Source organism: Geotrypetes seraphini, chromosome 2, assembly GCF_902459505.1.
Source record: "Geotrypetes seraphini chromosome 2, aGeoSer1.1, whole genome shotgun sequence".
Classification (NCBI taxonomy): Eukaryota; Metazoa; Chordata; class Amphibia; order Gymnophiona; family Dermophiidae; genus Geotrypetes; species Geotrypetes seraphini.
The window spans coordinates 270,554,651-270,582,121 of NC_047085.1; the positions used below are offsets into that span (position 1 = coordinate 270,554,651).

Consider the following 27,471-nt stretch of genomic DNA (forward strand, 5'->3'; position numbering starts at 1 on the left):
TACAGTAGTATCTGCGTTAACACGCAGATTTACAAACAGTTTGAACAATTTTAAACAATTTATCAGTAATACACAATTTATCAGATAGAAACAAATGTTAAAGCGGGGTTTACAGCATTTTATCATGTAAAGATAATTTATCCGATATAAATAGTTTATCGGATATAAGCAGTGTTAATCGAACTTAACAGAGGATGACTGGCGGAGGGGAGCTAGGGGAGAGGGGAGCAATTAAGGGGAGGAGAAGAGCGGGGGTGGGTGGGGGGGCGTGTAGTAATGTAAGCGGGGGGGGGGTTGTTAGGGGTCTTGTTTGCCGAATAGGTAGGTTTTGAGTGATTTTCTGAAGCCTAGGTAAGTGGGGGCCTCGAGTATCATTTGTGCAAGCCATGGGTTGAGCTTTGCTGCTTGGAAGGCGAAGGTTTTGTCTAGGAATCTTTTAAGGTGGCAGAGTTTTAGAGACGGGAAGGCGAACAACTGAATTCTACGGGATTTCTTGTTTGTGTTGTAGAGGTTAAAGTGAGAATTGATGTAACTTGGTGCTGAACCATTTATCGATTTGTAGCAGAAGCATGCGAATTTAAAGAGGACTCTAGATTCAAATGGCAGCCAGTGAAGTTGGTGGTAGAAGGGGGTGATGTGTTCCCATTTCTTAAGGCCGAAGATGAGACGCACTGCGGTATTTTGGATTATTTTTAGTCTCATGGTGGTTTTCTTTGTGGCGTTGAGGTATATGATGTTGCAGTAGTCAAGGATGCTGAGGATGGAGGATTGTACAAGTAGGCGAAAAGAGGTGTCGTCAAAGTATTTTTTTATGGTGCGGAGTTTCCACAGTACGGAGAAGCTTTTCCTGACCATGAGATCGGTGTGGTTTTCTAAGGATAGATTTTTGTCCAGAGTGACTCCCAGTATCTTTAGCGTGGGCTCGAGGGGGAAAGTTTGTCCTTTTAGTTGAATTGAAGTGTCCTTGATTTTGTCCTTGGGGGTGGCTAGGAAGAATTTTGATTTGTCGGGATTGAGTTTCAGTCTAAAAGATAACATCCAGAGTTCGATCTGGTTGAGAATGTTTGTAATGTAGTTGAGTCGTTCTTGTGAGAAATTGGTTAGTGGGATGGCTATTGTGATGTCGTCTGCATAAATGAAAGATTTGAGTTTGAGGTTGTGTAGAAGGTTCCCTAGGGAGGCCAGGTAGATATTGAACAGGGTGGGTGACAGGGGGGAGCCCTGGGGGACCCCGCAGGTATTGTCCCAACTATATGAGAACAAGTTGTTCTTGAGCACTGTGTAGGATCTATTTCTTAGGAACCCCTGGAACCAGTTGAGGACCTGGTCGGAGATGCCGATGTGGGCCAGGCATTCAAGGAGAATGGAGTGGTCGACCAGGTCGAAGGCACTGCTCAGATCAAGTTGTATAATCAGGGCGCTTGAGCCCTGGCTAAAGAGGGTGTGGAGGTGGTCGAGAAGGGAGGCTATGATGGTTTCAGTGCTATGGTCTGCGCGGAAACCTGATTGATTGTCGCTTAGGATGTTGAATTTTTCAAGATATGCAACGAGTTCCGCCTTTACCATCCCTTCTGCTATTTTGGTAAATAGGGGGATGCTAGCAATTGGTCTATAATTAGCAGGGGAGTTTGATGGTTCTTTCGCATTTTTTATAATTGGGGTGATCATAATATGACCATGCTCTAACGGGAAGTTTCCTGTGGATAAAAGTGAATTGACCCAGATCATCATGTTTGCTTTGAAGTGGGGCGGGGCGGCTTTCATGATGTTTGGTGGGCATGTGTCCAGTTTGCAGAAGGAGTGTGTGTATTTGTTGTAGTAGGTATTAAATGTATGCCAGTCGATTGTTGCGAATTGTTTCCAACTTAGGTCTGTTCTAGTTCCTGTGTCTGGGTTCGATATGTCCGGGTCCAGGAGAATGGGGAACAACTCGAGTGGGTTGGGCCTGGTAGGTAGTGTTAATCTTAATTTTTGAATCTTGGTGTTGAAGAAGTCTGCAAGGGTGTTGGCGGTTAAAGTGGATTCTTCTTGTGTGTTTGTGAAGGTCTCGATGTTATATAGGTCGTTAACCAATTTGAAGAGGTTACTACTGTTGGTTTTTATGTTACCAATTTTGTGGGAGTAGAAGTTTTTTCTTTTTTCATTAATGAGGTTTTTGTAATTTTTTAGTTTTAGTCTCCAGGCCAGCCTATGTTCTAGGGTACCAGATTTTTGCCATACTCTTTCTGCTTTTCTGAGGTCCTTCTTTAATAGCAGCAGTTCTGAGTCGAACCAGCCCTCTTTGTTTGAGGTTCTTATTCTGCGTGTTTTAATGGGGGCGATCTCGTTTAATATGTTGGTACTATCCTTGATCCAGGAGCTCATGAGCTGGTCCGTTTCTTCTGTTGGGTTGGTGTTGATTTCAAAACGGGACCAAAATTCAATTGGGTCAATCTTTCCTCTGGTAGTGTGGGATATGGTAGTTCTGGTTTTGCTGTTTTGGGGGGGTTTATGTTGGCATCCTATGGTGAAGGTACATAGACGGTGGTCAGACCAAAGCGAGTCTGACCAGTTGCCTTGTTTCCAGTAGAAAGTGGGGTTGGTCTGATCCTTAGATGAGAGAGTCACCAGGTCTAACTGATGACCTCTTTGGTGGGTTTTGATGGGGGGGTGTTTGTCATAGCCTAGTTGGGTGAGGAGTGACCAAAAATCTAAGATTTCTGGTTGATCGGGTTGCTCGAGGTGGATGTTAATGTCCCCGCAATCATAAAGCTACTTGTAATCATCTGGAGGAAGGAGTGGCTTAGTGGTTAAAGCTACATGCCATGCTGCTCCTTGTGACGCTGGGCAAGACGTTCAATCCTCCACCTGCCCTAGGTACATTAGACAGAATGTGAGCTCACTGGGACAGATAGGGAAAATGCTTGAGTATCTGAATATAATCTGCTTAGATAACCTTGATAGGCGGTATATAAATATCTAATAAAATAAAATAAATCTCTATTCAGGATATATTTTGTAGATGTGTATTACGTAAGTTGACAAAATAGGGCTAATTTTAAAACGAATGTAATCAAGAAAAACTAAGATAAAACAAAACAATGTAATCAAAGTAAAACTTTTTTTTTTTTAATTACCTTCGTAGGTGAGGACAAAAATCTTCTTTTTGATAAGCCCTGCTGAAGAATTTCAGAAGCATAGTACGGATGGGAAACACGAGATCCCTCTGCCGGTACAGTACATAAACTGCTCGGATCAATTTCTCCGATGCCACTAAATACATAAAATATTAATAGTTAATTAGATCCACACTAGGTATGGAACTAATAGTTCTATATCGCATAAACTAAGATTTTTGAAGCATGGATGGATGCTTTCTACAATGCATTTAAGCTAAGGGCTCCTTTTACTAAGGTGTGCTAGCGTTTTTAAGCGCACGCAGGAAATTACCGCGCGCTACGCGGTGAGAACTAACGCCAGCTCAATGCTGGCGTTAAGGTCTAGTGTGCGCGGCAATGTAGCGCGCACTATTCTGCGCATTAAAGCCCTAACGCAGCTTAGTAAAAGGAGCCCTAAATTATACAAGCAGTAACTAATGCTCTTGTGAAAATTCCAAAAAGGCACCTCTCATGTCAATGCAACATAAGTCTCCCCATGCCTTTATAAACAAAAGGACCTAAAACCAACACCAGTAGCACACAAATGATCTTGTACAAATTCACACATGCTCTGAAGGTGTAAATTTCTGTGTACTCTAAATATGTACTTGCACATTTTATAGAACAGGGGTCAACTAAGTTTCTTAGGATCTAGGAACCAGCCCACAAAGCTAGAAGCCCAAGATGATGCACAGCAAGTTATTTATTATAATGGCAGGAAAGGAGGAGATAAGAGGCTACTGCTGCCCCCACTGCCCACCCATCTAGAGTATATTTGGAAATATAGCGAGGCTTTAGAACAGGGGTGTCCAACCTGCAGCCCTGTGAAGTATTTTGTGCAGCCCCAGTCGAGGGCGATTAAGAGTTTTCCTCTGCTGCCCCTGGGTGTTTACCATCTTGCCGGCTTCCTCCTCTGTCTTGCTACAGCGTTTGCAAGTTTGTGCGGCCCCAGAAACATTTTTTTCAGCCAATGCAGCCCAGGGAAGCCAAAAGGTTGGACACCTCTGCTTTAGAATGTGGCTGTGGAACAATTGGGGGGGGGGGGAGGAGCTAATGCTGCTAAAGAAGGATACTCAAAGAAGCTCAGCCTTTCTCCCTTACCCACCTACCTCCACAGCAGCTGCAGTTTTAAACCAAAGGACATCCACTCCCAGCAAACAGTCAAAAGCCACTCCAGCCACCCTAGCAACAGCCTAGTCACATCCTTGACCTCAGCAAAAGCCTCTGTGAATCCCTCTTCCCCCACCCCACCCACAAAAATGATTTAAACATTTAAATTGATCTACCCATAGGTGTTGGAACCATGCTCCCCACGCTCGGAGAGAACGGGAATCTGAAGGCCTTGAGCATGCGCAGATGCTCAAGGCCCAGCACAAAGAAGAAGGCAGTTCTTCGGGCACCGGCACCGGCATGTCCTGTACATTGGTGCCGGTGCCAAATGGGGGTAAGGAATGTGATCGGGTGGGTGGGTGGGTCCCTGGGGGATGCCAGATTGCAGCCAGGGGGGTGCGATGCGAGCGGGGGGATGCCGGATCGCGGGGGAGGGGCTTTCATGAGCGGGGGAAGCAATGCCAGTTCTTGGGGGGTTTGATATACGAGTATTTTGATTTACGAGCATGCTTCTAGTGTGCGCAATGACGGAGAAAAGAAGAAGACGACAGCTGGTCAGATAAAGCAGTGCCTCGAGAGGGACTCGAGGATGTCGAGGCTTCTGGATCCAATGAGGACGGGGATCTAGATGGGGAAAAAGATCCCATCGTGTCCTCAAGCTCCGGCATAGGAGGAGGTGAAATAGCCGGTGGTGAATACTGAAGAAAAGGCTGCTTCCGATGAGGCGAGGCATGCCTGGATGAATGCCTCGAAGAATGTCTCGATCGATGATGCGAGCTATGTCTGGAAACAGGCCTCGACAGACGAGGCGAGTGGGTCTTCACTGAGGCCCCCAGAGAGTGGATGGGGCTGGAAGCGGTGATCGAAGCAGAGGTGGATGGCTGGAAGAACCTCGAGGCACTCGCAAAGACTCGAGCCCTTGCATCGAGTGGATTGGTTCCAATGGAGGCACTCGCAAAGACTCTACTCCTTGCATCGAGTGAATCGGTTCCAATGGAGGCATGGGCAAAAGACTCTGCTCCTTGCGATGCATGCATCAATGCCAGGCCAGACACTCGCAGAGACTCTGCTCCCTGTAGAGAGTGTGCATACGGCTGAGGCACAGGAGGCGGCTCGACCTCGCGGGAGACCTCCGCATGCCCAGGCTGGAGTTGAGAGAGAAGCTTCGGCCCCATTGTGGTAAAGAGCTGAATGAATTGCTTCTCAAGTAAGGTCTGGAACGAAGCCAGCAAGGATGGATCCGCGTCACCAACGGGACCACCTGCACGGGCTTCGTGCTCCCTCGAGGCAGTGTGAGAGTGCTTGGACTTAGAAGTCTTGGGCACTTTGATCACTACCGGGGGAATGGGCTGCTGCGCTATCTGACCTGAAGAGACAGAGGAAGGCACTGCAGCCGACGTCGAAGGCTGAGCCGGCACAAACGAAGCAGGTTTGATGAGGCTCAGAGCAGCAGACGTGGAAGACTGGAGAGCTTTGGATGAGGTCGAAGGCGAAGCACCCTTTGATGATGAAAGCTCCATCGAAGACTCCATGCTGTAAAGCTGCTCCCATAAGAGGCAACGACGCTTGAAAGCACGGGCAGTAAGTGTTGAGCAAGGCCAGCAAGATTTCGGGAGGTGTTGAGGCCCAAAGACACCGAAGACAGCGTCGATGAGGGTCCGTCAGTGAAATCGCGCGCAGGCACTTGGAACACTTTTTAAAACCAGTAGCAGGCCGGGACATAGGCCGGAAGAGCTCCGCCGCAAGATTGAACCTGCGGGGCTGCGGCCACGTGGCCTGCCCGGTCGAACGGATGGAAGAAATTTTATTTATTTATTTTTTTTTTTTAAAACAACAAAACCTGACAAAAATCAGCGATTGTGATAAAATTAACCCAAAACCGCGGACTTAAGAAGGCACAAGTGAAGAAACTTCACGCAGAGAGTCGAAGATGGACTTCTCAGCTCCGCAGAAAAGTAAGAACTGAGGAGACACGCCCTGCGCTGGGCGAGAAGGCACTCGCGCATGCGCGGTGCGGGCGACTCGAAACTTCGAGTTTCTTCAAGCAAGACTGCTTGTGAGGCATCCGAATCAGGGCTCCGTTGGATCACGTCACCTACTTGTGAGAATACCTGCCTGCTTGTCCTGGGATAAGTGAAGGAATGAATTGAGGACCAGGTGGCAGCTGTACAGAGTTCCTCAGTAATGTAACTATAAGGAAAACAACAAAAGCTGCCAGAACTTGAATTCAGGGACTGGGACACGATATCCCCATACCAGGCTAGTCGGAGTAAAAGAAACAAGAGGGAGGCAATCAGCCAAGAGAAAAACGTTCTCATGAATATGATATATCCCAACTGAGGTGAATCAAAGGAAAACGTTGGGATAAATCAATGCGGATCCAACATGAGTAACAAGGAGGACAAAAAAGCACTTATAGGACAAAACATATAAAGCCAGGCTCCTCATAGGAAAAACGAGGTGCAGGAAACAGCACAGACAAAAGAACTGACTGAGCGAAATGAAAACAGTAGAAGATACTGTGGACATGAACAAAGAAACATCTTGACTTGATGAAAGCCTGATAAGGAGGAAGCTGCTAGCCGGGCATGAAAACTCACCGATCCCCCTGGAAGAGGTGAGACACAGAAGGAAAAACCATTGTCCAGGAAATAAATCCAAGTGGAGCTGACGTCACTGTTGCAAATGGTAGCGTCAACAAGCAGGAAAGATCCACAGGAAAAGTCCAGAGAACAAAAGAACGAATGAGGTGTGGTTACACACATGAAAAACCGCTGTCATGATCCTGGGAACCAGAGGAGAAATCAGAAAACTGCTGCTCCTTGACAGATCAAGGGAAAACTTGCAATAGCATCAAAAAGAAGTCTGAGAGCTATAGACTCGAGACTAGAAGCAAACAAAGAAAAAAAAACACCACCGGTAGGAAGGTGGAAACAGGGAGAGAAAAATACACCAGGAAAGAAAACGAAAACTACTCTTGATATCAACAAGGGCGAGTGGCTGGTGTCCTGGCAGAAGTCAACAAACAGGCTGAGAAAGATGTAAATGAAACGGACACAGCCCAAAGAAAAAAACCAAAGAAGACTGGAAGAAATCAAAAATTCCTGAGTCAGAGTAAACCGAGCAGGAAAAGGAGAAGAAGAAAGGGCTCCCTAAAAATTGAGTGGACGAAGAAAGGAGAACCCATGTTGATGGGGTCACCATGCAGCATGGTGGTAACAGCTCTCGTGAGCTTGATGAAAAAGCTCAAGAGGAAAAGAAGCGAAGGGAATGCATAAAAAAATATGCTCGTCCAATCCAGGAGAAAAATAACCGTTGCCAGCCGAAGAAAAATCCTGGAAAAAAAGCAGTAAAGAATCCTGCTGAAATTGGCTGCTAGGAAATCCAGCTCCCCATGAATATCAGCAAGAGCAGATGGCCAATTGCCTCCAAGGTCACAAAACAGGGCCTCCTGAGATAACATGTAGTGTAAAACCCCTGAATTGACTGTGCAAGGAAGGAGGACTTGAGGACAGAGTAGATGTTGAAAATCATGAGGTCCTAAAATATCATAAGAAAAATTAGGAAAAAAAATGGGAAAATAAACCGATGCCTAGCAGTCAAAAGACCCCGAGGCTGTAGAATGCCCATAGGAACCCCCCAGAAAGAAAATAGATGCAGCAAGCATGAAGACCATGCAAGGAGGTAACAAATAAAGAAGGAGACCTCTGTAGAAACTAGCAGAGATCAAAGATATACAAGCTTTGAGAGACAAGCCCTCGCCTGGTACCACTGGAAAACAAAAGACCACTGAGGAGTACAAGAAAGCAATGTTACTTACCGTAACAGTTGTTATCCAGGGACAGCTGGCAGCTATTCTCACTAGTGGGTGATGTCATCCGACAGAGCCCCGATACAGACGTCTCACAAGCATGTCTTGCTTGAAGAAACTCAGAAGTTTCGAGATGCCCGCACCGCTCACGCGCCTGTGCCTTCCCGCCCGATGGTCCGGGCGTGTCTCCTCAGTTCAGGTAGCTAGCAGAGAAGCCAACCCAGGGGAGGTGGGTGGGACGTGAGAATAGCTGCCTGCTGTCCCTGGATAACAACTGTTACGGTAAATAACATTGCTTTATCCCAGGACAAGCAGGCAGGTATTCTCACTAAGTGGGTGACCTCCAAGCTAACCTCAATGGGATGGTGGGAGAGTTGGCAACTTAGGAGAATAAATTTTGTAACACTGTTTGGCCAAACTGTCCATCCCTTCTGGAGAAAGTATTCAGACAATAATGAGAGGTGAATGTATGAACCGAGGACCAAGTGGCAGCCTTACAAATCTCCTCAATCGGTGTTGATCTGAGGAAGGCTACAGAGGCCGCCATTGCTCTGACCTTATGGGCTGTGACCTTACAGGGAAGGGGTAATCCAGCCTGGGCATAGCAGAAAGAGATACAAGCCGCCATCCAGTTGGAGATGGTGCGCTTCGAAACAGGTCATCCCAACTTGTTTGGATCAAAGGAGACGAAAAGTTGAGGTGCAGTTCTGTGTGGCTTGGTGCGTTCCAGGTAGAAAGCTAAAGCACGCTTACAGTCCAGAGTATGAAGAGCTGATTCTCCAGGATGAGAATGAGGCTTTGGAAAAAACACTGGAAGTACAATGGATTGGTTGAGATGAAATTTAGAGACCACCTTAGGCAGGAATTTGGGATGAGTGCGGAGGACAACCTTGTCATGATGGAATACTGTGAAAGGTGGATCCGCCTGAAGCTCACTGACCCTGCGAGCAGACGTGAGGGCCACTAGAAAAACTACTTTCCAAGTGAGAAACTTTAGAGGAGCCTTGTTGAGAGGCTCAAAAGGAGGTTTCATAAGCTGGGAAAGGACAACATTGAGATCCCAAACCACTGGAGGAGGTTTGAGAGGAGGATTGACATGGAAAAGTCCTTTCATAAACCTGGAAACCACAGGATGAGCAGAGAGAGGTTTCCCTTGTAGAGGCTGATGGAAAGCCGCAATAGCACTCAGGTGGACTCGTATAGACGTAGACTTGAGACCAGACTGAGACAGGTGCAGAAGATAGTCCAATACAGAGGATAGGGAGGCTCGCTGAGGCTCCTTAGAATTGGAAACACACCATGAAGAAAATCTAGTCCATTTTTGGGAGTAGCATTGTCGAGTAGCAGGCTTCCTGGAAGCCTCCAAGACATCCCTCACCGCCTGGGAAAACTGGTGAGGAGTTACGTTGAGAGGAACCAAGCTGTCAGGTGGAGAGACTGCAGGTTGGGATGAAGCAGAGATCCCTGATGCTGAGTAAGCAGTGAAGGAAACACTGGAAGAAGGAATGGCTCCCTGCTGAGTTGAAGTAGAAGGGAGAACCAAGGTTGCCTGGGCCACCGAGGAACGATCAGAATCTTGGTGGCATGGTCGGACTTCAGCTTGACCAGAGTCTTTTGAATGAGAGGAAAGGGAGGAAACGCATACAGAAAGCGAGTCCCCCAATCCAGCAGAAAGGCATCTGCTTCGAGACGATGAGGAGTGTAGATCCTGGAGCAGAATTGAGGCAGCTTGAAGCTGTGGGGAGCCACAAAGAGGTCTATCTGAGGCGTCCCCCACCATGCAAATATCTGATGAAGGGGCTTGGAATGGAGTGTCCATTCGTGAGGCTGGAGAAGACGACTTAGGTTGTCTGCCAAGACATTGTCCTTCCCCTGAATATAGACAGCTTTGAGGAAGGCATTGTGGCAAACCGCCCAATCCCAGACTCTGAGAGCTTCCTGGCAGAGGGAGGCTGAGCCCGTGCCCCCCTGCTTGTTGACATAATACATGGCAACCTGATTGTCTGTGCGAATGAGAATCACCATGTCGTGAAGCAGATGTTGAAAAGCTTGGAGAGCATTGAAGATGGCTCTGAGCTCCAAAAGATTGATTTGATGGAGTCGGTCCGCACTGGTCCAGAATCCCTGAGTGCGAAGACCATCCAGATGAGCTCCCCAGGCATAGGTCGATGAATCGGTTGTGAGAACCTTCTGGTGGGGAGGAGTGTGAAACAGCAAACCTCTGGATAGATTCGAAGAGGTCATCCACCAAAGTAGAGACTGCCGAAGAGCAGGAGTGACTATGATGTGCCGAGTCAACGGATCTGACACCTGAGTCCATTGAGAAGCCAGGGTCCACTGAGGAATTCTGAGATGGAGTCTGGCAAAAGGCGTCACATGAACTGTAGAGGCCATGTGGCCTAGGAGGACCATCATGTGTCTCTCTGAGATGGACTGGCGAGAAGACACAGACTGGCAGAGATGAAGAAGAGCATCCATGCGTTGAGGAGGAAGGAATGCTCTGAGTCGAATGGTGTCCAGGACTGCTCCGATGAATGGGAGAGACTGGGCAGGCTTCAGATGAGACTTGGGGAAGTTGATCTCGAAGCCCAAACTCTGCAGGAAGTAAATAGTGGCCAGGGTCGCCGAGATGACCTCTGGAGCCGAGGGGGCCTTGATGAGCCAGTCGTCGAGGTAGGGAAATACCTGAAGACCCCTGTTCCGGAGTGCCGCAGCCACCACTACCAGTGAAGACTCTGGGAGACGAGGATAGGCCGAATGGAAGCACTCAATACTGCAGATGTAGATGTCCCACCCGAAATCTGAGGAACTTGCGAGAGGCCGGATGAATGGGAATGTGAGTGTAGGCCTCCTTGAGATCTAGAGAGCATAACCAGTTGTTCTGCTCAAGGAGGGGATAGAGAGAAGCTAGGGTCAGCATGCAAAATCTCTCTTTGACCAAGAACTTGTTGAGAACCCTGAGGTCCAGAATGGGCCGCAGGTCGCCCGTCTTCTTCAGGGCAAGGAAGTACCGGGAGTAAAACCCCCGGTTGTGCTGGTCCACAGGGACCGGCTCGACGGCACGAAGCCGGAGCAAAGCTTGAGCTTCCTGAAGAAGGGCGGTCTGAGTCAAGTTTGAAGGATACTCTCTTGGAGGGTGGTCCGGGGGGACCCAATGAAATTGCAGAGAGTATCCTTCCTTGATGATGGTAAGGACCCAGAGGTCGGTGGTAATAATCGTCCATCGATGGAAAAAATGATGGAGACGACCTCCAATGGGGAAAACAGGGGATGGCAGAACGAAGTTGGTTATGCTCCCTAAGAGAGAGTCAAAATGCTGAGTAGCCTTAGGGACAGTAGACGGTTGAGGCTTCTGCGGAGCCTTTTGTGGAGGCTGTCGTTTTGCAGGTTGCCTGGCAGCTGGAGCTTGCCTCGGAGTGTAACACCTCTGATAGATCAAGGGCGGTCTGGCAGGTCGAGACTGCTGAGGCTTAGGCTTAGGCCGAAGAATAGACTGAAAGGACTTCTCATGGTCAGAGAGCTTCTTCGTCACAGTCTCGATAGACTCGTCAAATAAATCTGCTCCCGCACAAGGAACATTGGCCAGCCTGTCTTGGAGGTTCGGGTCCATGTCAATGGTGCGAAGCCAGGCCAGACGACGCATGGCCACCGAGCAGGCAGCAGCTCGAGCCGAGAGCTCGAAGGCGTCATAGGAGGACTGCATCAATTGAAGGCGCAGCTGGGACAGCGAAGCAACAACTTCCTCAAATTCGAAGCGAGCCTGAGATTCAATGTAAGGAGTGAACTTTCGAAGCACAGGCAGGAAGAACTCCAAATAAGAAGCAAAATGGAACGTATAATTAAGAACTCTGGAAGCCATCATCGAGTTCTGGTATATCCGCCTGCCAAACTTGTCCATGGTCCTGCCCTCGCGCCCCGGAGGCACCGAGGCGTACACCTGGGACGGATGAGACCGCTTGAGGGACGATTCGACCAGCAGCGATTGGTGGGAAAGTTGAGGGCCCTCGAACCCCTTGTGATGGACCCTGCGGTATGGGGCATCTAACTTGCCGAATGGAGTATGGGGTCTCAAAACAGCTCATAAACGTTTGGTCGAGAAGTTTGTGGAGAGGTAGGCGAAGAGACTCCACAGAAGGATGTGGCAAATGCATGGTGTCGAGGTATTCCTTGGAGTACCGCGAACCGGTGTCCAAAGTAATGTCCAGATCATCCGCCATTTGCCTGAGGAAGGAGGAAAAAGACAATTGGTCCGCCAGCACCGGCCTCCGAGAAGGACTGGACGAAGTCGAAGCCTCGGGATCCAGAGAGACCTGGGAGCGACAAGGAGAATAAGAGGTGGATGGTTCCTCATACTCCGGTCCCTGCGGAGGAGACATGTCCGATGAAGAGTACCCCAAACGTGGCTGCTTCTTCTGCGGGGAAACCTCCGAGTGCCTCAAGGAGTGCCTCGAGGAATGCCTGGACCGATGCCCCTCCCGGTGTCTGGAGGGGGATCTAGAATGGCGATGCTTAGCATGGTCCCCCGACGCCTCCAGTGAGCAGATGGGACTCGAGGCCGTGGAGCGAAGAGGCGGGAGATTCGAGGCCTCTCGAGACGCAGCCCAGGCCTGATAGGGAGTGCGGAAGAACTCTTCCTGCGACTTGTGATGCTCAGGGCTTCGATTACCCTAAGAGGTATGCCAGGCCTCTTCGAACGGGGGCGTGATGGGCTCTAAAAGGGGCATATCACTGAAGGAGGCCCGCCTCGAGGGACCGGCCGCCATACGTCGCTCCTCCTCGCCAAGTAGCGAGGTCGACCGGCGAGGAGGAGGAAGAGGGGCGGTCCGTCCCCCGGGATCGGAACCGGGAGGTCACCCTGGATGGTGGCAATCAGCCTGGGTCCCATGGTTTGTATGAGCTCGACAAATTGAGCTTCCAAAAGGAACCGCAACGAAGCCGATATGGAGGGATCCGTACCGAAAGGGGGTCCTCCAGCACAGTCTTCGCGCTCCTTCGTGGCTGAGTGCTTTTGCTTCGAAGCTTTCGGCACCTTGATGACCACTGGTGGAATAGTAGAAGGCAGTACCTGAGCCTGAGGGACAGAAGGCACCGGCGCCGAAGACGGGGTCGTAACCGGGACAAACGAAGCCGGTTTCAGGAGACCCGAAGCAGTGGGAGCGGCGGCGGGCTTCGCATGGGAGGGTGAAGCACCAGCCGAGGTCGAAGCTGAAGGATCTTGCCCAGCTTCCATCTTGAACATCGACTCCCACAGAAAACAGCGACGCTTAAACGTCCTCGCTGTAAGTGTGGAACAAGGCCGGTACGATTTCGCCCGATTTCGGTAAATGTTCTGGACCAAGACACTGCAGGCAGCGTCGATGCGGGTCCGTCAGCAAAATTGCGCGCTGGCACTTGCTACACTTTTTAAAACCGGTGATTGGCCGGGACATAGGCCGAAAAAGCTCCGCCGCGAGATCGAAGGAGCGGGGCCTGAGCCACGCGGCCGACCCGGCCGAGTCGCCGGAAGAAATTTTTTTTTTTTTTTAAAGAAATAAAATAAATAAACACACGAAAAGAGAAAAGAAACTCAAAACCGCGGTTATGGAAGGCAAAAGAACGGGAGTTCAATCAGCGCAGGAACGAAGAAAGACTTCTCAGCTCCGCGGAAAGAAAAGAACTGAGGAGACACGCCCGGACCATTGGGCGGGAAGGCACTGGCGCGTGCGCAGTGCGGGCATCTGGAAACTTCTGAGTTTCTTCAGCCAGACATGCTTGTGAGACATCCGTATCGGGGCTCTGTCGGATGACATCACCCACTAGTGAGAATACCTGCCTGCTTGTCCTGGGATAATGTAGATCGACCCGTGGCATAACAGAAACAGGAGAATGCCCGTTGTTAAAAAGAAAAAACATGTGGAAGAAAGAAACAATCTGAAAAAGAAACACTCTCAGAAGAGTGGAGTCATAAAGTACCCCAAAGAAACACAGACAGGAAAAACGGGTACTGAAAATGAAACGGTAAAGAAAATGAGATGGGTGAGAAAAACGTCTGAACCATCTCTCAGGGAAAAAACAACCGGGTAAAAAACCGGAAGTGCAGGACATAGAAAACTAGAATGTGGCCAGCACAAGGAGATAACCCCCGAATCTGGGAGGAAACAAACCAAAATTGGTAAGGAGAACGGTTGAAGAACACAGTTCGAAAGCCATATGAAGTGGAGCCTGTAGCTGCTGCCTGGAAAATCAGGAAACAGAGCCAAGAGGTCAGAGATCCAGAAAAAACATTATAAGCCAGTGGCCTTGACAAGTAAGAGAAAGACCAGGAAACGAAGAGAACCCTGCAAGGAGAAATAGCAGGAGAAAAAAGGAAGGATCGCCTAAGATCCCACGTAGACTCTCAAAAGAAAACAGAATCTGAGAACAAGATGAAAAGATTAAGTGGGGAAAGCCTCCACATGAAGAGAACTCAAAGAGGAGAGGCTCATAGGAGTACATGAAAAACTGATAAGACAGCCGCCATGAAATTGAAAACTGCTACACAGATGCGGCCAGAGAAACTCACTAGGTCCATAATGGAGAGGAAACATGTTCTAGCACAGCCCCAGGAACACCTCCCCAAAGCAGACTTATGGAATAACCTGTCCTGTTGAGTAATGATAAAAAGAGACCCTCAGATGCAGACCAGATCTGTAAAGAAACAGATCTGCAAAAACAGGTACTGAAATTGAAAAGCGGCTATATGGAACGTGAACACAAATGTATGCCAAGGAAAACCATTCAGGCAGGAGAGGAATCCAGTAAGCCCATTTGGCTAACCAGTCCCTAGCCTTGTCCACTCTGCCCAGAAAGACAGAAGTCTACACACTAACCGTGAGGATGAACTTCACTAGGAGGGAAACAATGACACATGTTAACTACTTCAAAGGGCGTGTCAAAAAAAGGCCCTACAGAGATCAAGGAAGGGAAGTAAAAGAAATTCCGTAGGAAAAGAAATGACTGTACAAAGTCAATTCCCAAAGGAATGCAGTTACAGAAAATTCCCTAAGGGATCTGTAACAAAACAACATGTCATGCAAAAAAGAAGGCTTTGTGAACCCCACTCAAGGGGAAAAAGCACATGTGATGAAGAAGCATCCACCACTTCACCAGTCAAAACCAAGATTATCAAGGAATTAATACAACATCAACACTGGTAACTGCAACGACAGCTGGTGTCACGGGATAGGAGTCAACAAAAGCAGAGAAGACTCAAGTGAAAAAGTCCCCGGAATCAAAAAACTGATTTGTATCAAGAAGGCTGAGAAGCAAAACTGGAGCACAGGTGAACATGTCAGTCCGACCTCGACCTGGATGTCGATATGGACTGCGACATCAATCAGAATTGACAGCAATAACATGGCGTCGATACAATAAGTCAACATCAAGCAAGGCGGTCGATACCCATTAGAAACATTGACATCACCCACAGGAATAGTGCAAATATGCCGATGTCGACCGAAATCGTGTGCATGAAAGGAAACACTGTCAAAAAAGAAGAACCGGAACCAATGGATACAACGCCGGTACCAAGGGGCAACACTCCCAAGATGAAAAAGCCGGTATCAAGGCACACAGCACCACCAGAGCGGATGGGAAAAGACACCGGTACCGATGGTCCATGACCGGTACCAATGGTGTCATCGTACCAATGGTGGCATGGCCAAGCAGAAAGAAAAGGACACCGGTACCAAGATGAACATGCCCATATCAAGACAGCCATCAACATCGAAGTGGAGCCAGATATAGGACTGAAAAAAGGTCAGCAGGACTTGACTCACTGCTACAATGACCAAGGTCGGTATGATTAGACTCACCTCTAGGATAAGCTGAAGTCTAAAGAAAAAAAAACAACTTACCAAAGAAGAAGCATCACAGGCAGTATGGACCGGGGAAGCAGTGCCGGAAGTATGCTGGGTACCGGAACACTGATGTCGCCTGGTGCTTGATTCCTGGTACCGGATCACTGACATCGACTAGTGCCGAATTCCTGGCGGCGTCGACAGGAAATTGCTTCCGGAGAAAACACATGAACATACGCTGAAGAGGAAAAACGCAAGGGAAGAAAAAACTGACAAGGTTGAGGTCCCGATATTGCTAAAATAACCGGAGGATGTCGGTGAAGACAAGTTCCACCACAAAATAACCTTGTGGAGGAAGACTGGGCAGGAAAAACCAGCCCAGGACAAGAACCATGCACAGGGGAAAAAAGAAAATGGCGATCCACAAGGCCTCACAAGGCCAAACCGACAACAGGAAGAAAAAATCAAAGTGAAAGATATTTTTTTTTTTTTAAACTAGAAGTAACTTAAAAAAGAAATAAAAGAAGAAACTGACAAAAAGTCAGTAAAACACGAGAGCGGGAAGGCAGCGAAAGAAAAAAATTTAAACAGCTGTTGAAATACGACTTCTTAGCTCCGCGGAAACTAAGAAATTGAGGGATCGCGCACCTACGTCGGGTGGGAAGGCACTCGCGCATGCACGGTGCGGGCGTCAAGAACATTTTCAAGTTCTTGAAGTGTCCGTACCGGGGCTCCGTCGGTGACATCACCCATCAGTGAGAATATGCTGCCTGCTTGTCCTGGGATAATAAACTCTACACAGTTTCCCTCTATTTTATGTTATTCTAGCACAAAAGACATGAAGGACAGAAGAATTTTGTTATAAATCAGTTATACAAAGAAGCAGATGCAATAATTCAAGTTTCTTCTTGTCCTTTCTTGTCAATCTTTCACAAGAAATGAAAAAAAAAGCAAAGGATAAATTGGTAATAGGAATCAGAAAGACAGACTTATTCTGTTCTAAACCTACCTTTGTTTTGTTGTACAAGCATAAGTCTCCAAGTTACTCCAAGTAGTCGGCTTAACTGCTTATTGTTCAATTTCCAGCCATCCACAAGGGTCTCAGTCACAAACTTTCTAATCATATCTAGCCAATCAGAATCCAAATGAACTGTGGAAGCATTTGCCAGAGAAACCATGATATCACACAAGGTCAGGTTCAATAAAAGATGATCCAGGTTGTTAAGGGGAACAGCTCCATTCTTGCTGCCAGAGAAAGAGAAAACAGAACTGAAACATTAATTAAAACATTAATTAAAATCTACTTTTGATACTCCTAAGAAACAAAATATTTGTTTAGACAATGTATAATTAAGCTGTGGAATTTGGTTTTTTTTTTTTCTTTAGTCTAAGTTTAATTTATTGAAAGATTTTTAACAAATAATAATCAATTAATGCACGAGAAATTTTATGTGGATGTTCCCTATAGCCTCAAATAAACCATGTAAAAGTTTTCAGCTTGATCTCTATTGGTTTGAGACCTAGAGGCTGTCAAATGTGGGCCACTCTACTACTACTACTATTATTACCGTATTTTCACATAGATAACGCGCACTCGTGTAAAACGCACACACGGGTATAGCGCGCGGGAAACACACATTTATGTACAGAAATTTTTATATACCGCGCGTGCTGCCCGACTCTCCTTTCGCCTGCCCCGACTCTCCTCTCCCCCTTGAAGTCCTGTCCCCACCCTGAAAGCCTGATGCCCCCCCCGACGTCCGATTCACCCCCCCCCCCGCAGGACCGCTCACACCCCCACCCCGAAGGACCGCTCGCACGCACCCGCACCCCCACCCTGAAGGACCGCTCGCACCCCCACAGCCTCCCGACCCCCCCTCCATCATGTAGAAGCTCCTACCGGTGTCCTGCTGCTTCCTCTTGGCAGTCCCGCCCTTTCTCTGACGTCAAGCCCTCTTGCCCCGCCGACTCCCCGACACGATCGGGGCAAGAGGGAGCTCAAGCCCTCTTGCCCCAGCCAACCGCGGCACCCCCGACACGATCGGGGCAAGAAGGAGCTCAAGCCCTCTTGCCCCAGCCAACCGCGGCACCCCCGACACGATCGGGGCAAGAAGGAGCTCAAGCCCTCTTGCCCCAGCCAACCGCGGCACCCCCGACACGATCGGGGCAAGAGGGAGCCCAAGCACTCTTGCCCCGCCGACTCCCCAACTCCCCGACAATATCGGCCCAGGAGGGAGCCCAAGTCCTGCTGGCCCTGGCGACACCCCCCCCCCCCCCCGCTAGTTGTTCGGGCCAGGAGGGAGCCCAAACCCTCCTGGCCACGGCGACCCCCTACCCCCACCCCGCACTACATTACGGGCAGGAGGGATCCCAGGCCCTCCTGCCCTCGATGCAAACCCCCCTCCCCCCAACGACCGCCCCCCCAAGAACCTCCGACCGCCCCCCCAGCTGACCCGCGACCCCCCCAATCAGAATAGGCCCGGGTGCCTTAGGTCCCTCCTGGGGGCGGGGCCTGAGGCACATGGGCCCAACCCGACCATGTGCCCAAGACCACGCCCCCAGGAGGGACCTAAGGCTCCCGGGCCTATTCTGATTGGCCCAGGCGCCTTAGGCCCCACCAGTAGGCGGAGCTTTGGGACGGATGGGCCAATCCGGACTCATTCCGTCGTTGGCTGCCTGCCGGACAGGCGGGTTTGGCTCCTGTCTGTCCGGCCAACTACACAAAGGTACGGGGAAGGGGGGTGGGGGTGTCGTGGGTGTCGGCCAGGGGGGTCGCGGGTCGGCTGGGGGGGCGGTCGGAGGTTCTTGGGGGGGGGCGGTCGTTGGGGGGAGGGGGGTTTGCATCGAGGGCAGGAGGGCCTGGGATCCCTCCTGCCCGTAATGTAGTGCGGGGTGGGGGTAGGGGGTCGCCTTGGCCAGGAGGGTTTGGGCTCCCTCCTGGCCCGAACAACTAGCGGGGTGTGAGTCGCCAGGGCCAGGAGGACTTGGGCTCCCTCCTGGCCCAAACAACTAGCGGGGTGTGGTTCGCCAGAGCCAGGAGGGAGCGATATTGTCAGGGAGTTGGGGAGTCGGCGGGGCAAGAGGGCTTGGGCTCCCTTTTGCCCCAATCGTGTCGGGGAGTCGAGGTGGCAAGAGGGCTTGAGCTCCCTCTTGCCCCGATCTGTCGGGGGTGCTGCGGTTGGCTGGGGCAAGAGGGCTTGAGCTCCCTCTTGCCCCGATCGTGTCAGAGAGTCGGGGAGTCGGCAGGGCAAGAAGGCTTAACGTCAGAGAAAGGGCGGGACCGCCGGTAGAAGAAGCAGTGCAGGCGCAGGGCTCACAGAAGGGCCGGGGCCACCAAGAGGAAGCAGCAGGACACCGGTAGGAGCTTCTACATGGTGGGGGGGGGTCCAGAGGCTGTGGGGGTGCGAGCGGTTCTTCAGGCTGGGGGTGCGGGTGGGAGTGCGTGCGAGCAGTCCTTCGGGGTGCGAGTGCGTGCGAGCGGTCCTGCGGGGGGGGGGGGGTGAATCGGACGTTGGGGGGGGGGAACTATGTAAAAAAAAATGTGTATAACGCGCAAGGTTATGCACAGTTTGTAAAATCTTGTATAACACGCGCATTATATGTGTGAAAATACGGTAATTATTTCTATAGCGCTACCAGACATTCTCAGCGCTGTACAGTCACTCTCAGAATACTGTACTCTGCATTAAAATTTGTCCCCATCCCCATAAACACGGTCCCCCGCTGTCCCATCCCTGCGAGATTGGTCTCCCCCTCCCCGCCCTTATCCCCGCAAACCATCTGATCTCATTCCCACAAGCCTTGAATGGTTATGATTTTATATTGAACTTATTTTATTAAAGTATAAAAAGAATATTCTGTACAACTGTACAGCCCAGACGTAACTGTACCACCTGCCTGACCGCCTGATGTCCCTTGGACAGAGAGGGAGCTCTGATCAATGAGTGATCCAGATAAGGGTGAATCAGGACACCCAGGGAGCGAAGATGGGTCACCACCACCACCATCACTTTGGTGAAGGTCTGGGGTGCCTTCACCAATCAAAAGGGGAGAGTAGCAAACTGAAAATGCTGCCCCAAGACAAGGTCTGGGAAAGTGGGAATATGGAGATATGCCTCAGTCAGATCTAGGCCAGAAACTCCCCCAGTGCCACTGATGCTATCACTGAGCTATGCATGCAGAGGCGGGCATTTGCAGGGCTGCACTGACTGACTTGAGGTCCAGTATCGGTCTCCAGTCATCTGATCCTTTCTTTGGAATGATGAAGTATATCAAATATCTCCCAGAGCTCAAGTCTCGCTCTGGCATGGGTTCAATTGCCGCAAGATCCAAAAGTCTGTGGACCGTGGTCTGCACCAAACCCACCTTCTCGGGGCGATCCACAGGGGAATCCAGAAAATACTCAGTCAGAGGACAGAGAAACTCCAATTTGTGGCTATAGCAGAGAACCTCCGGAACCCAGCAGTCGGAGGTGATGGACTCCCATTCCACCAGAAAAGCCGACAACTTCCCCACCCCCACACCCCATGCGGGGATGAGACGGCGGCCTGGCGTCAAAACTGTTTCTTAGTGGAAGCCTATGGCAGTCTTGTCGCTGTCTGCTGACATTTAGTCCCACTGAAGCGTCCTGAGGAAGAACCTGAGTACGGACAAGAACACCGAAATGAACGAAAATTAAAACATCCTGAACTCCTGGAAGGGCGGGACCTGCTCCCACATAATGCCTTGGATCCTGAACAATGGGTCATCCAGACCCGGGCCGAATAGGAGCTTGTTGCTTTAGAAGATGAATCACCAGACAACTGCCTGATCCAGAACATTCTGAAAGCTGAAACAGAATAGACACCAAGCTTAGTGAAAACTTTAAAGGTGTCGTACAAGGCATCAGCCATGTAATCCACTCCAGAGATGAGAAAATCCAAATCATGCAGCACCATAGTGTCAGGATTTTGGTGCAGCTTGGAATGACACACCCAAGAAACAAAAGATGAGACTGTCGCTGCTTTGACACCAGCCGCAGCCGAGTCAAACAGGACTACCCCTCCATCTGTGGGAAAAGATGTGCCCTTGATGACCTGCGCCACTGAGGAATCAACCTTCAGAGAAACAAAGCGCTTGTTAAAAACATCCGCCATGGGATAAAGCCTCGCCATGGCTTGAACGCTTTTCAGGGGACTTTCCGGATTGTCCCAGATAGCTGAAAGGATACGAATCACATCAGGATCAGGAAAAGAAGCAGACTGTGGCTTCTGGTCACTCTTGAGCGAACATTCAGCAGTGACTGGCTGACCCAACTGCAGCTTCAATTCCTGCAGAGATTCAGAAATTAAATCCATAAGGTGTGCAGGCTTGAAAAATCTGCACACTGTGGGGTCGCCCCCAAATCACAGGTCCCACATGGATCTGGATTGTGGAAATCCACAAGATCCACAGCCACTACGGTTACCACCTGGCGAAAGCAGAGGAATTTAAAGAGTGCCCGCCGCAACTGCGGGCACTGCCGTCTTACACTCCAGAGCCCCTGCAGGAAGACAAAGTGAAAGCCCCTGTCCAGCGAAGCAGGAGTCCCTGTGACCGACCCAGAAGCCGGAGGGAAAGAAAACAGGCAGAGACTTTTTAACTAAGTATGCCTGATAAAGAATATTCACAAAATCCAGGGGAAAAAGTTCCTCTGCGGCGGGAGCAGACTCTTGCATCTCAATCCGCCTAGAGCTGAAAGGTATTGGCAAGATAGAAGACACTAATGAAGTTTTTTTGCCATATCTATGCTTGCGTTTCACCAAAACGCTGCCATCACACTCCCCAGGACCCCCAGATGCCAATTTCAAGGGACCGCATCCAGGCAAACCTTGCAACCCTTGCAGGCCACAGCGCACGTGGAGCACAGCTGCACATTCGACAGCCATCCACCACAAACAAAGCATGAATCCATCCCATCTTGTCCTGGGGAGGCCAAGTTTCATGCAAAAATGAAGCTTGGAAGTATGAAAAATAATACTTAAATTAAAATCAGGAAAAATCCATGATGGCCACCACGGGTGCTGATTAATTTAGGATTGATTTTGGGATTTTAGCAGTGGGGAGGGGTAGGGCAACCAGAGAAACCAGCCCAAAACCCCTTTTCAAGACCCCCCCCAAAAAATCGCTGATTCAGGCTGTCAGCCACTTACTCACTGTTACATGTGCTGTCTGATAGAAACTGCACACAAAGCTGAACACAGCATACAAAGAGATCCTGAGCCTCAGGGAACTAGAAATCTGGATTTCATGTCTTCTGACTGTCCCACCGACCTGACTCCCATGGCCGGAGATCTCCGCCACCCTTGGACATGCCACGCAGACGTCCGGTTGAGGAACACAGTCTGGCTCTGATCTCGGTTGCACCTCCACAGAACCGCTCAGCCTGCGCTAAATCCACTAGCAGACAAACCTGGGCTGAGCTAGTTCCCAAGGGAAAAGTCCCAGAACCCTAATCAGATGTGCAGGCTGTCCAGGGGGCTTACTGCCAAGCAGGGAACCCCCCAGCAGACATTCTTCAACAGTCTGAAATTATCCCGCCACAATGATGTCCCTGCAGGGAATCACCACAGCACGAGGGCAAAACCGTGACAGAAAAGTACCGAAATTACTGAAAAAAACCACAACAAGAAACACAAGCAGAAAAGATAAGCTCCTACAACCTGGCCTGTAGGAATTTAGACTAGAGAATGACACGGGGACCGTTTACCACAGTAAACCGTGGGTCACCACAGTAAATCCACAGGAATGGAGACATGTGCAACTGGTTTACCGCAGGAATGAGGAATAAGACCTTTCACCGCCCCGCGGGAATGGGGACAAGACCTTTTACCGCCCCATGGGAGCAGTGAAAAGTCTTACTCCTGTGGTAAAAAAAATTGCACCCAAGTCAGATTCGGCATCTTCTCCCCAGCTCCTCTTGCGCCTACTTTACCTTCAGGAGCCAGCCATGCCACGATGAAGACAGAAGGAACCTAAAACCAAAGCCTGAGACCAATGTGATTTGAAGAATAAAATTACCAGACAACAAAAAGAAAAAAAAAATAAATTTATTTTATATTTTGTGATTAGAATATTTCAGATTTGAAATTTGTATCCTGCTAGAGCTGAAATTAGACATAACTGGGGACCGCAAAGTCAAGGCTGTGCTTCTTTAGCTTCCAGCTGGCTTAGGGCTCTCTATGACCAGGGGGCAGTGGCCTAGTTGCTCTCCATCTGTTAGTTTGATTTTTCTATGTAGCATTCTGTACTAATTTGGTTTGTTCAGTTTTCACAATAGTGAAGGGGATATTTGTGAAAGGGAGGGGGACAGGGTTTTGTTGATCCTTGCTCTGTTTTATTTGTATTTATAAAATGACAATTGTACGGAATATTGTCTCTTTTTATATTTTAATAAAATAAGTTCAGTATAAAATCATAACTATGAGGCTTATGCAAATGGGATCTGACAGTTTGCAGGGCGGGGACGGGGACTGAGTTTGCAGGGACGGGGACGAGCTCACGGGGATGGGGCAGGAACAGTGATAAATTTTTCTCTGTGTCATTCTCTAATTTAGACTGAAGTTCAGAGGAGCATGCTCAGTGGTAAGGTGTGAGAGGGAGGGAGTAAAAACTTCAAATGTTTGAGGCTTCTTACAGATCCCTGGCGGGAGGAGGTAAACAACCCACTGGTCCCAGAATAAAGTGGGATTGTACAAGAAAGTCTATTACAGATATAGTCCTTTTACACCTGGAACACTTCTTAATGACATTGGAAACTTTTTACTGAGACATGTCTAAAAAACATAGCCACAGCAATATCAAACTACTTGATCTTGTACTTGCCTAGATGCCCAGGACAACAAAGCTAGAAGAGGGTCACACAGAAAAAGCAGTATATAAAGTTCCTTCCTCTTTAAAACCAAAGTGGTTTACATATTATATGCAAGTACTTATTTTGTACCTGGGGACAATGGAGGGTTAAGTGACGTCCAGAGTCAAAAGGAGATACAGTGGGAATCAAACCCGGTTTCCCTTGTTCTCAGGCTGCTGAGAAACAAAGCCATTCTCAAGCCATTCCTGGAGTACACCCCACACCATCCCACAAGCTAATCTAATTTTCAGGATATCCACAATGAACATGCATGAGATAGATTTACATGCACTTTAAGCATAACTTACAACCCTCATGCAGGATTATGAATATTCTGAAAAACAGAATGGCAAGGGGTACTCTAGGACTGGCTTGAAAAACAGTGAACTAACTTATATTTACTTTTTCTTTACTCGTATTGTTATTTTAAGAAAATAAAGCATTTTTACTAGCACCAAGCATACCTTCTACATGAATTCTTCTTTTTGTGCTTAACTGTTTCAAGTAAAGAGTATGGGAAATGACTCATGAAGCGATGTCTAAAAACATCAAGGTAATTCACTCGTAGCCATGACTCCTGTTATAAAAATGAATACACATTAGAAAAGCAGTTGTGACATGAAATGCACTCACTACTGCAATCAAGGAAGTGGTTTTACAACTCAGTCCAACAGGTATGGTTTTCAGGATAGCCAAAATAAAAATGCATAAGTCATAATACATGAACAACTCAAAAGCATATTCATTACAAATTCCCTGCAAAGCAGACTAGTTCAGAGTGCTTCCAGGTCAGAGTTCAAAAGTACCATAATAGCATACCTCTTCCAAAAGTGGTATCATCTGCCTTATGATTCATAGCTTACAAGAATGTGTGCATTCTGTTTAGGATTTTATATTATTTTCACATTCCAGAAAAAAACCCACCTATGTATCAAACTTTTAGGTTGCTTCCTATTGCTCATTCAAAAAGGAGGGCATCTAGCATTAATTGGACTTTAATAACCATTGTTACCTGTAGAGCAGTGGTCTCGATCTCACGGCCCAGGGGCCACATGCGTCCTATTTTGAGGCCTTGGTATGTTACCATTGTTCTGGAACGTTGCCCGCCTCACTGCTGTAACCTCACACCAGCTGAGCACAGCAGAGGGGCTCTTCTAAGAAGTACTGCAGTGAATTTCACATTAAAAGTCCCAGGTACAGATGTCACTATATCTTGCTCATATTGTATGGTAAAGCCCTCAAAAACCCACCCAAAACTTACTGTACCCACCTATACACCACAACAGGCCTTATACCTGCAGGTGTCATCTTAATGTAGGTACAGTAGGTTTTTGAGGGCTCACCATACAATATAAGCAAGGGACCAGAGAAGAGCGACTAAAATGGATAAGGGGGTGGAGGAGTTGTCGTACAATGAACGATTAGAGAAACTGGGACTATTCTTTGAAAAGAGGAGGCTGAGAGGGGACATGATAGAAACATTCAAGATAATGAAGGGAATAGATTTAGTAGATAAAGACAGGTAGGGAGAACGAAAAGGCACTCTCTAAAGTTAAAAGGGGATCGATTCCGTACAAACATAAGGAAGTTCTTCTTCACCCAGAGAGTATTGGAAAACAAACGCTCTTCCGGAGGCTGTTATAGGGGAAAACACCCTCCAGGGATTCAAGACAAAGTTAGACAAGCTCCTGCTGAAGCAGAACATATGCAGGCAAGGCTAGACTCAGTTAGGGCATAATATGGTCATATTTCTTTGAGTTTCTGATGATTTTAACTGCCGTATTTTGTATAATTTGGAGTCATCTATTTTTTTTTTTTTGCAAAATACATTTATATAGAGAGAGTTACATCTATTTTTGAGATTATAAGAGAATGTATTAAGATATTAAGCGACTCTGGTTCTAGTACCTTTGTCAGTGATCTTATCATTTGTAATTTAAAGAAGCAGTTTTTGACTACTGTACTTATCTGATCATGATAGGAGAGTTTCTGATCTAACACTACTCCTAAAATTCTAATGGAACTTACAGCTTTTAATGGATGATTGTTCAATTGTATCGGTGTGGTATGAGGTAAACCATGTTTCCATGGGAATATCATTGTTTGACTTTCTTCTGTCCAGCAGATGGAGGTAGACAACTAAATTTTCCAGTGGCATCACCAGTATATAAACTGGTGCCTCCTAGTATTCTTTTGCATAGATTCCCAAACAGCATAAGGTCCTCTGTGCCACTCTCAAGTCCCATCTATCACTTCAGCATTATTAGATTAACCAATTAGACCAGTGGTCTGAAACTCAAACCCTTTGCAGGGCCCCATTTTGGATTTGTAGACACTTGGAGGGCCGCAGAAAAAAATAGTTAATGTCTTATTAAAGAAATGGATTTATTTCCTAGTCAGAAAACTCCCCCCTTTTTAAAAAAAAAAAAAAAACCCCAACTATTACTCAACATGTTGATACTGCATATCTTCACTATTTGTATTCTGTATTCACTGACTGTTCAGTGACTTCTTCACCATTGGTATTCTGAATTTCACTGGCTATCCAGCCCCCTTCAATGTAACAAGTTAAGATTATATTGTAACATATTAATATTATATTTCTTACTAATTTGTACTCTGTAATCACTGACCGCTCAGTGACATCTTCCCTATTTGTATGCTGTAATTCGCTGATTGTACAGCTTTTTTCACTGTGAACCGCCTAGAAGTCGCAAGATTATGGCGGTATAGAAAAAATAAAGTTATTATTATTATTATTGTTATTAAGTACCTATAAATCCAAAATGTGGATTATCTGAAATTATTAGAAGCAATTAAAGAAAGATTTATAAACTATAGTTTATCCTGACTACTCCCGAATTGCTAAATTAAGCTGATTGTCTTGTTTGTAACATCGCTGTCTATGTACAGTCTCTTACTCTGCTAACTGCTCTGAACTGTTATGGTACTGCGGTATACAAAAATAAAGTTATTATTATTATTACTAGTCATTAAGCCCGTTACATTAACGGGTGCTAGAATACTGTTCACCCTCTATGTTGCCCCTTCCATTCACTGCCCTCTCTTCTCTTTCCATCCAGTGTGCGCCCCCTCTCTCTCTGTCCCATATGGCCTCTCTCCATCTCCTCTTTCCTTTTCCCTTGGTCTGGCATACCTTCCTCCTTCCCTCCATGCCCTGCCATCTGTTCTTCCCTCCAAGCCACTCTCCCCTGTGCTCACTTTCCTCCTTCAACTACTTCATCGGGCAACAGCAGCATTCACAATTCATTGCTGTTGCTGGCTTCAGGTATTCCTCTCTGGCCGGTCCTGTGTTCATGAAGTAGGCAGGACCGGCCAGAGAGGAAGGCCTGAAGCCGCAACAGCAGCGAATTGTAAACGCTGCTGCTGCCTGAAGCACCCGAGGCAGACGGTTCTCTCCCCTCCCAGCCCAACCCCCACTGACTTTGCGACTCTTCCGGCGAGATGACATTAATAGCAAACCTCCCTCCAGCGTTGCCAGCCGCAGCATGCTAAACAGGCTGGGTCGCGGCTTTCTTCTGCCGTTGAGTCTATCTGTCGCGTCATTGATGACATCATTAGTGACGTGGCAGAGGGACTCAACTGCAGGAGAAAGTCGCGAACCAGCCTGTTTAACGTGCTGCGATTGCCAACGCTGGAGGGAGGTTTGTGTAGAAGCGATATGTGTCTTCTATGTGTCTCTTCCCCTGCAGTACCTTTGCAGCA

General features: G+C 48.1%; 1 protein-coding gene across 1 annotated transcript in view; it reads right to left on the bottom strand.

Moving 5' to 3' along the window:
• The window catches only part of TEX10 (testis expressed 10), a 258,142-nt gene that overhangs the window by 168,708 nt on the left and 61,963 nt on the right, over positions 1–27,471 (bottom strand). The window contains exons 4-6 of the mRNA XM_033929656.1: positions 24,210–24,322; positions 16,885–17,120; positions 3,117–3,252 (exon numbers count right to left, since the gene is read on the bottom strand). Coding sequence (XP_033785547.1) covers positions 3,117–3,252; positions 16,885–17,120; positions 24,210–24,322 — 485 coding nt within the window. The remainder of the gene's footprint in view (positions 1–3,116; positions 3,253–16,884; positions 17,121–24,209; positions 24,323–27,471) is intronic.